General features: G+C 46.8%; 1 protein-coding gene across 1 annotated transcript in view; it reads right to left on the bottom strand.

The window, feature by feature from the left end:
- Window positions 1–307: 307 nt before the first annotated feature.
- The window catches only part of FAM124B (family with sequence similarity 124 member B), a 20,308-nt gene continuing 9,906 nt past the window's right edge, over window positions 308–10,709 (bottom strand). The window contains exon 2 of the mRNA XM_019445778.2: window positions 308–2,164. Coding sequence (XP_019301323.2) covers window positions 1,514–2,164 — 651 coding nt within the window. The 3' untranslated portion in view covers window positions 308–1,513. The remainder of the gene's footprint in view (window positions 2,165–10,709) is intronic.

Raw genomic sequence — 10,709 nt, 5'->3', positions numbered from 1 at the left:
AGGGAAGGAAAATGAGAATGAGAATATATTGACGTCATGCGCTTAGAAAAAGAAAATCAACCTAGAAGTCTTATCTTTGTCTATTTGCGACTCGTCTTCATTTCTACTCTTCAAGGTCAGCAGAGCACCCAAACTCAGCCGGGTGTCTCTTCCCTGAGACTCGTGCTTGAGCCCGAACACATCCTTCTCTCCACGTGGGTATACTAAGTGTCGGGTTGTCACGAAGATCGGGCCAAATCAGCATGGATTTGGAGAATAAGGTTCATGGAGTCCAATAACGTTATAAATTGACTACAACACACAGACCTCAGATGTTTTAAAAACCTTTATTATAGACCCAACAAAAAAATACAGTCTATGAGCAACCGAGAATTTGTCCATTATGGTTATAATTGCAACTTATAATATGCGCCGGTCTCCACCAGCAGGTGACGAATGGTGACTACAGCCTTGTGCAGCAAGTGTGACCATCACTTGCGGAAAAGGGTTCCAGAGGAATTAACACTTCAACATATTCTCAAGTGTTGATACAATGGATCTGTACTGGTGGGACCATAAACTTTTGGTGGTTGGATGGCCCCAGAATGTATGTGGACCATATGTCAATGTCTGTCTCATTCAAACATGGGTGCTCCATAAATACTTGCTGAATGAGTGAATGAATGTATAAATGAATGAATGAGTATTGCAAAGAAATTTAGGAATTTGAACATGGCTAGAAGAACGTAAGTCCTGCTCCAACGACCCATCCAATCCAATCTTCCTGCCGCGTTAAGTAGAGATCTGGAATCATCCAATCATGTCATGTTCCTCTCTGGTTAGAAACATGAACCACTTGGCCCCTTTGAAGTAGCCCAGAAACAAATGAGAAATGGAGGGGCTGGGAAATCCCAGAGCCTAGTTTTCCTTTTTCACCGGATTTCTTGGCTTCCTGTGTTTCTGCTCATTAAACAGGAAAAAACTAAATTGTTTCTAATTTTCAAAACACTTGCATGGTAACTCATTCTAGATGCACACAACTTTAAAGGCAAAATCACGAGCGGCTATGTAGTATACAGAGCATAGATACCAAAGGAGGCCACATAAAATTAAAAAACACTAAAGAACAAATAGTCCGTGTCATCCAGGGGGATGAACTATGCAACCCAAGCGAAAATTAAAACCAAAGTGCATACGCTCATCAGCATTGCATAACACAGCTGACTCATTTGCATACAATGCAATTATTTCTGATAGGTGCTGAACTCAACACACCCAGCTGGGTTAGCTGTGTCTCCAAGGGCTTTTTTCCCCTGCACGTTGGCTGTGTTCCCTCCTGACCACGATCGCAAATAACCGTTCACAGCACCGTGAGACTGGGAACAGTTGAAATAAGCGCTATACTGATCTGTGCATGGCTAGCCTTCGGGGCCCCTCACGTGAACAAGAAACAGGCCCGATTCTAGGTCAGAGGGCTCCATTCCTGGAGCACTGTATCTGATCTCGTGTTTTAGGAAACCCCACTTGTTTGGTGCTATATAAAGAATTCTTCTTCTTCTTTTTCTTCACCCTGGACTGGCAGGTGAAGGAGACATTTTGACATCGTCTTCCTTGCACCAAGATCCCTCTGGCCAGCAAGGGACAAACCATGGATCCTTTCCTTAGAGATTTTATTGTTCTTGGAGGCAGTTGCCCCTAAGGATGAGTCTGGCAAGCAGGATGGTGGCTGGCTGGCCCGGAGATCCCTTGGAAATTTGCTCACAAAAGATTGCCTGGGTTCACAGTTGACCGTGGTGCGCCCCGTGTCCACATTAGTTTCTGCCTCCAGCTTCTCAAAGCTGTTTTCCGGGCTGAGGACCTTTGCTGTGGCCCCAGGCTGGAGGTGGCGAGAAGGCAGATGCATCCGGGCACCCGCGGCTGCGCTGCGGTCCTGGGATGGGCAACCAGGGTTTTTCCACAAAGTACCACTATAGCTGTCTGACGCTGGGCATCCGCCGGGCGCTGGGCACTCCGGAGAGCCCACCTTGAGCCTCCTGGCCCGGCTTCTTCGGCCCCTGGGCTCTAGGGTCCTCCTTGTGGAGACAGGGATCAGCCTGGAGCCCTGGGGAAGCGTGTTAGCTCCCGAGGTGCCGTTCAGAAAGGAAAGCTCGCCATTCCTCACACCAAGTCCTGGATTCAGTTGGACCTAAGGGACAAGGGAAAAAGAAACAAATTCAACAGACGTTTTCCATTAACTAAGTGCCGAGAGCAGACGATGTCCCATTCGTCCTCCGCCACGCTGTGCCCACAGCCGGCTTGCAACAGAGCCAGTTGAATGGAAGTCATAAGTCCAATCTAATTATGAGCTCTATCAGCATTCAGCTCCACACATCTTTCTCTCAGACTCCCTACACTAACGCGTGACAAGGCTACGAATCTGAGAATCAAATGACCGCGTGACAACCACACGGTTCTTGTAGATCATGTGGTTCAAATGACACAAAGATGTTCGAAGAGGTCATCTGGCGGCCTCACTTGCTGATGCCAACAATGTATCACCAGCTATGCAATCAAAATCACAATAAACAGCCACCCAAACACGTGGCCATAGTCAAGATAAAGCCTGGAATAAGAATTCAGTCCTCCAAAGTTGGTAGTTCTTTTAGATCGTGCCAATGATATATATCTTGAGCTACTGCAAGACATGTGGGCACTCCAGCCAGACTAATAATTCGACACCTTTTAAGCCAATATTCTTTAAATTGGGGGGGTGCCGTTTGTTTATAGCACAGACCTAGCGTCGTGTGGGAAACAAAGAAAGGAGGGAGCTGTGTTCTCTTAATCCCTAGCAATTCCATTCTGGTTCCAAACTTACAGGCCCTACTCAGCAGAGCTCCCAGCCTAGGGTTTACTGCTGTCTCCTTCTGCAGAATGGAGTTCACTGGCCCATCTCCCATCCTTGGACTCTTGGGAGCCTCATCCCCTACTCTTTAGACTGCACTCTGGCCAAGAAGATTTCTGGAAAAGACAATGTTCTCTCTCTTTTCAGTAGCCCTTAGAAATTGGTATCTAGGGCCTACCCCTGCCTGGCCCTGCCCTTAATCAAATACGGGAAAGAATGTCACAAAAGAACTGTAAATACATTTTCTAAGTGAAAGAAGCCCGTCTGAAAAGTCTACGTACTGTATGATTGTGACTATATGACATTCTGGAAAAGGCAAAGCTATGGAGACCATAAAAAGGAAAAAAGAAAAGTGGGGGGCACCTGCACACCTCAGTCGGTTAAGTGGCCGACTTCGGCTCAGGTCACGATCTTGCAGTTAATGAGTTTGAATCCTGCGTTGGGCTCTGTGCTGACAGATCGGAGCCTGGAGCCTGCTTAGGATTCTGTGCCTCTCTCTCTCTCTCTCTCTCTCTGCCCCTCTCCTGCTCACGCTCTGTCTCTCAAAACAATGAATAAACATTTAAAAAAAAAAGTTAGTGGTTGCCAGGGGTTAGAGGGGAGAGAGGGATGAACAGGCAGAGCTCAGAGAATTTTTAAGGCAGTGACAGTACTCTGTACGATACCGTTGGGGGGCGGGCGGGGCACACGCCATTATACCTTTGTCAAAACAGTTCGTGCAACACCAGGAGTGAAACCTAATATAAACCGTGGACTTTCGGCGATAATGATGTGTCTATGCAGGTTCATTGATTGTGGCATGGCGGGATGCTGACAGAGGGGGAGGTGGTACCTGCGAGGGGCAGGGGAGCACATGGGATTTTCCAGTTTGCTGTGAACTTAACACTGATCTAAAAAAAAAATGTTTTTAGGTTTGTTAAAAGAAAATAAAAAAGACTGGTCCATATTTATCTCCCCAGGCAAGAAGGAAGAAATCAGAACAGTAAGAAAGCAGATCTAGAAACGACCAAATCACCACGCACGTGCGTTGGGTAGTTGCTTACTTATGCCATACACATGTAGGCCCAGCCCCCAATTTTCTCTCTGATAGAAACGGTATAGTGACCGTGATCAAACTGCAAAAAGCGAAAGTTGTTTCCATCAACTCCTTTGGCAAATATTCTCTGTAAAGAGCCGTATAATGTATCTGAGGCCCCGTGGACCCAAGGTCTTCATTGCAATTACTCGACTCTGCTGCAAAGCAGCCCGCAGACAAGGAGATAAATGGGTGTGGCTGGGTTTCAATCTTGTGCAATTTTCATGTGTCATGACGTCCCCCCCCCCCCCCCACCAACCATTTAAAAGTGGAAAAACTATTCTTAGCTCCCGGGGCCCGTGGTTGGCTGATCACAGCTATAGAAAAAAAAAAGCAATGACTTCCCACTCCCCAACTGCCCCCCCCCCCCCCACCTCCCAACACTTTTTTCAAGCAGAAACTTTTCTGGAATCCCTAGATATGAGGTGCTCTCTGCAGAGCGGCCCTGGTTGAAGGCTGCTGGGCCTCCCTTTGCTCCCCCACCCCCCACCCCCGCCCGCTGGGGTGCTGACCCCACTCACCAGGTCCCTAAGGCTCCCCAGAACACACTTTGAAAACCGGTATTCTGCAGTCTGGACCAAGCCACTTACCCTGAAATCTCCCCCACAGGTGTGCTTCCCCTGAGCCGCGCCCCCTCCCCTCCCCTTCCCCCCACTCTCTCTCTCCCCCCCCCTCCCCCTCTCCCCCCTCCCCCATCCAGCCCACCACCCCCGTTCATGCAGGGGGAGCCTCCACCAACATCCCAGCCCCCTCTAGCGGGGACACTGTCAAAGGGACGTCCACTGCATGCCGGGATGTGTCCCTGTGTGCGAACCCAGAGGAGAAACTTCTGTCCCCAAACTTGGCTGCACACTGGGGCCCCCTGGGGAGCTTTAAAACACTGACACCAGGCTCCCACCTGCGGACGTTTTAATGTCATTGGGTTGGGAGCCACCTGGGCCTGAGGAATTTTTAAACCTACCCCCCCCCCCCCCGGAGGTGATTCTAATGGCCCAACAAAAGTTGGGAAGTACAGCCACCGACCCAGAAAAGGTGGGCGTCCCGCAGCATGCTATCACGTGGTCACCGTGAGTCTCAGCGTGTCAGGCTGACCTCCCACTCCACATTTCTGGTCATTCCGTTGCCTGATTTGCCTTTGCCTCTCTCTAATTCCTCCTGCCTCCCCTGCCCTTCCTGGCTTTCTGTCCCTTTTCATTTTTCCTTTCACCCAGTGTTACCTTCTAATAATATCCATCTAATAATTTCTGGGGCGCCTGGGTGGCTCAGTTGGTTGAGCGTCCAGCTTCGGCTCAGGTCATGATCTTGCAGCTCATGGGTTCAAGCCCCACATCCGGCTCTGTGCTGACAGCTCAGAGCCTGGAGCCTACTTGGGCTTCTGTGTCTCCCTCTCTCCCCCCCCTCCCCGGCTTACTTACACTCTGTCTCTCTCTCAAAAATAAATAAACGTTAAAAAATTATATTCATCTAATAACTTCTCATAAGAAAAACATGGTAAAGGCAGTGACGGCTCACTGTAAAGCCCATTGAACAATGTGTAAAATAAAAAGTAAAAAATTAAAAAAAAATAAACAACTATTATATATTTACAATTAGCGGGGAATTAGCCACTCAAAAGAATATGATTGCTTTATAAAGAATAAAAAAATTACTTTAAAAAAAATTAAATTAAATTAAAAAAAAAAAAGTAAAGGCTTCTCCCCAACTCCAACCTCAAGCGACCCCAAATTCTCCCTCTCCAAGAACACAACTCGTTCATTCTTTCCAAATCAGAGGGAAATAGACTCTCTCCCGGATGCAAGCTGGGGTCTCCTCTCCTGGGAGAACAAACTCCCCAAGTCCCCTCAGAGGGCTGAACCGCCAGCCTAGCCTCCTGGAGAATCGTTTGACACTATAATCTACCTTTTTACGTGACCCAGTGAAGTCTTTTTCTTCCGGAAATGGAAACTGGCCTAGGGATTCCCATACTCAGAGATCATTCAGGGTTGGTATTAGACTATCCAGTCTGGATGAGGAAATCCACTGGTTTGGTTCTGAGGTCCTATTGAATTTTCTGCCAATCCTGAAGAGAAGGAGAAGCCTCAGAGCAACCAGGAAGTGCCTCTCAGGGCAGGGTCTGTAGTCGCCCCTCCTCTCAGCTCTGCTCAGCCCATGGCCCCTCCCCTGGGCCTCGCCCCCCTGGCAATGTTCTACCTCCCAGGGACCCCTGAGCAGTCTTTCCTGTTCCAACACTCAGCTCTCCTGTTACATCAGCTCTTTCCCATCAACACCTCCTTCCATGTCAACTGGAGTCCAAAGGCCCTCATGGCTTGAACCACTTCCCCGCCCATAACTCCCACTCCTCTCCACCACTCCCTTTCGTTCCGCCAAAGCGTCCCTCGAGACCTCCCAACTCCGGGTTCCACCTGCGTGCCCACAGGCTCTGAACTTGTGCCTTGAACTGCAGGCTGCAGAAAAGCACACGACTGTTCAGCGTGACATCACCATGAAGGTGCGCTTTCCAACTGGGCCCAGGCTCCCCGTAGGTCCTGTTTCCTTAGCCAACTGTCAGCTGCTTCAGACCTTCCCAGCTGTCCTCACGCCATCAGTGGGGCCACCACACCCCCTCCACAGGCAGAAGGATCTCTAGATTAGGGAGAAAACAAAAGCCATCGGCAGCTAGCACCTCTCGGCTGCCTGCCATCCAATGTACCGGCAACATCATCATCCTCCCCACAAGAAACGGGACCAGTCTCCGCTCCTTGAATTCCAATGCCTCCTGCCTTCCTGGCCACCGCCAACTTATGGATGATTCATTTCCTCCCACTTTGCTATCTTGTTTCTCCCCTCCTTCTCTCTACCCCATGCTCTGCCCGCTCTTTTACCACAACAATTAAACCTGCTCAGGTCTATCTTGAATAAACACATTCCTTCACCCTAATGCCCTCCGGCTCTCTCTCTCTTCTCCTTCACAGTCAAGCCTCTCTATTAAATGTATCCACACTCATTTATCCTACTAACCTCCCCTTATTTCCTCTACCCATGGCACTGACTCTCCCCGCTACCAATCCACTGAAATTGCCCTTGCCAGAGATCATCATCAATCAGCTTCCTTGTCATTCACTGTTACTTGAGCTCCGGTTGAATTTTACAAGGCTGACCTTTCTCCTTTACATTTGAAGTCTTTTTTTTTTTTTTTTTTTTTTTAAAGCTTCAATTACTGTGTAAATGATGAAGGCTCCCCAAAGCGTAACTACAGCTCAGATCTGTCTTATAAGCCTCCCACTTGTCTATCCAACTGCCTTCCAGGCACCAGCTCCTCAAACTCAACATGTTCAAAATTGAACTCATTTCCCTACTCATGCTAATTCCATTCCGTTTAGTCTTTCCCCTTTCTTCAAACGCGTTAGCCCCGTGCTAGCAAAGCAAGAGCATCATTTCCCCTTCTTCGTCCCTGTGTCATCCACTCCCGTGGACTCTGTCGCCCAAAGATTTCTCCGATCTTCCTGGCTCTCCGTGTCCAATGCCCTTAGCCCTAGGGCAGGCTCTTGCCATCTCTCGTCTGAATTACTGCCACAGCTATGGGATGAGGCCCCCGTCGATGCCCTCACATCCCTCCGATCCCTCCTGTACTCCTCTATAAGAGGAGCTTCAGAAACAGCTTTCATCATGTCACCCTCCTACTTCAGATGGCTCCCTATTCTTCTTGAGATAAGAATCTAAGTCCTTTATTTTATTATTATTATTTTTTAGCGTTTATTTATTTTTGAGACAGAGAGAGACAAAGCATGAATGGGGGAGGGTCAGAGAGAGGGAGACACAGAATCTGAAACAGGCTCCAGGCTCTGAGCTGTCAGCACAGAGCCCGATGCGGGGCTCGAACTCACGGACCACGAGATCATGACCCGGGCCGAAGCCGGCCGCTTAACTGACTGAGCCACCCAGGCGCCCCAAGAATCTAAGTCCTTTAATATGACCGATTACACCCTCCACAGTCTGCCCCCTCTTCCTCCAGCCTGGTCATTCACCACTTCCTCCCTTTCAGCCTCCACTTGCCAAAATCGAGCTTCTTTGGACATGATTTGCTCTTTCCCAGTGCCAGTGTTTGTGTATATTATTTCCTCGGTCTGGGATATGTCTCTTCTCACCCCTCTCCTTAAAAACCCATGATCAGCCCCGGCTTCCACATCACTTCCTCTTGGAAGCTTTCTTAATGTCACTGATTCTGGGTTAGGTCCCCTAAATATTGGCTCTGCCACTTAGTTGTTGGACTTTACAGAAGTTACCTAATCTTCCTATGCCTCAGTTTCTTCACCTATGAAAGGAAATAATCCTGAGTACCAGCATCATAGAGTTGTTGAAAGGATTAAATGATAACAGTGGCTGGGACATAGCTCTGCTAAATATGAGTTGGTTAGTATCATAGTAATTAGCATTATTACTAAATCTCCTCGCAGCCTGTACTTCCATATCATAGTAGTTTTCGCACTGTTATGCACTTGTCCACTTACATCTCTGTGTCTTTCTCTGAACTTGCCATCTTGAGCAAGGGGTATATTCATCTTCCTCATTATTGTATCTCCAGTCCCTCGCATAGTGCCTAGCACATGGTAAGTAATCAACTAGATGTCTTTTGGATACATACGTAAAGCTTAGCACCTAACAAAATGTACATTTTTACATGTATAAAGGTATGGAGATGTAACATCCTATTGGGCCCCTAATTATTTGACATTAGGTAGATCTCAAGCCTTTTAAAGAAAAGTCAAAATGACTTTCATCGTATGGTTGGCCATTTCTGCATACACTTTAGGAGAAGGAAATGTCAACTTCTCATCCTCAAAGTGAGGTCTAAGATCTTTAGACCACAGACCACAATTGAGTGCAATATTATTAATGTAGAAATGCAGACGTGTGCAGTTACGGTGAAGAATTTCCAGGAGAAACATAATGCTGAGTGATTGAGAGAAATCCCTTGGGGGAGAAGAAGGCTGCTCTTGCCAGAACACAAACTGAAATGCATTTGTAAGAATTCTGATCATTTAGAGCTCATCTTTCCAAGAAATATTTGTAAAATGTTACAAATTGAGAACTAGCTTTTTCAAGTTTCGGGGAACCCTGGCAGTTATCTTGATGAATAGGACTATCGTGCGTCACTCATTTGATTCTAAATACCTGAGAAACAAGAGAATATGCATCATTAAAAAATGATTAAGCTGTTAAAGAACAGATTCATACCATGAAGGGAAAATAAGATTGTCTCTTACTAAACGTGATTGCAAGAGATAAGAGAATTTCTCCTACACTGAAAAAAAAAATTAAATGGAAACAAATGATGCAGATAATAAGAACCCCCCGAACAATGCCAGACTTGCTTACTTAAGAGTTGAAACCACTGTCTTCTGATTAATTGTTCTTTAAAGTAAAGGTACTTACCAAAAAAAAAAAAAAAAAAAAAAGTGGAGGCCGTCTGTGGGGGCTCAGTCAGTTACGCATCTGACTTCAGCTCAGGTCATGATCTCACAGTTGGTGAGTTCAAGCCCCGTGTCAGGCTCTCTGCTCTCAGAGAGCAGATCTTCTGTCTGCCTCTCTCTCTGCCCCTCCCCAACACACCCCTCACCCCTCAAAAATAAATAACTAAATTTTTTTACAAAAAGAAAAAAGAAAGGTACTTACTTTAACTGATTAATCACAACCACTGATGTTAACTGCTTTTCTGTAAGAGTGAAAACCTTCTGAGCAATGCCTCGAAGTGTTCCTTCAGGGCAGCATAAACCCAAGTATTGAGTGAGCAGAAGGGTAAGGACGGCTGTGTGTGTGTGTGTGTGTGTGCGTGTGTGTGTGTGTGTGTGTGTGTTGTGTGTGGTTGTGTGGGGCACATTTGGGGTAGGGATGGAGAATGAATAAGAAACGAAGAGAGTGACAAAGAGGGAGGAGTAGAGTAGAAGCGCACACAGCGGAGAGATTCGGAAATGGGAAAGGACCCTCGAGAAATGCTACCGAAGAAGATGAATTACTTTCTTCAGGACAGACCTTGTTCTTTGATTTTTTGAACGGCTAAGACAGAACACAACACAAATGTTGGTCAGGTGAAAAGAACCACGTGCTCGCTTATAGCAAACTAGCTTCTGGAACACACACCTTTTCCGAAGAGACAGGCTTATTTCCTGAAAACAAGCAGTCGATCAACCGGTGGTGCGGAAGCAGCTGTCTACCCGCTGGTCTACTGGAAATAGACATACAACAAAATACTGAAAGGAAGCGGAGAGTCATAGACTTCCAAATTATATGGTACAAGAATAAGAAAATACGTAATCAGTTGTGGGTTACAAAAATTTCCATGTGAAACGTGCACCAAACGGAAGCTAATGTGCATTGGAGCTTCACGGCAGGTTTTGGAGGCAAATTGCCATTCGATCGAGCAGAGCCTGGCAGGGTGGAGAAGTGAAGAGGCAGAGAAAGACATCTCTGGACAAGAAACGGCTTAGGCAATGCAGAGATGCCAGATATCCATAAAATGGAAATTTTCAACTCAAAAAGGAATGAAATTCTGACACCTGTTACATGGATAAACCTAGAAAACATTACACTGCGTGAACTAAGCCATACGTAAGGACAAGTATTATATGCTATGTGTCGCATCACATAGGTGAGGTGCCTAGAATAGGCAAGTTTATAGAGACAGAAAGAAGAACCAAGGTTACCAGGGACTAGGGGAGGACGGAAGAGGGAGTTATAGTTTAATAGGTACAGAGTTTCTATGTGGGGTGATGAGAAAGTTCTAGAAACAGACTGTGG

This window comes from Panthera pardus, unplaced genomic scaffold (assembly GCF_024362965.1).
Source record: "Panthera pardus isolate Hobbes unplaced genomic scaffold, ASM2436296v1 HiC_scaffold_10, whole genome shotgun sequence".
Classification (NCBI taxonomy): domain Eukaryota; kingdom Metazoa; phylum Chordata; class Mammalia; order Carnivora; family Felidae; genus Panthera; species Panthera pardus.
The sequence above is the reverse complement of the archived record's forward strand: the minus strand, read 5'-3'. Positions and strand labels throughout refer to the sequence as shown.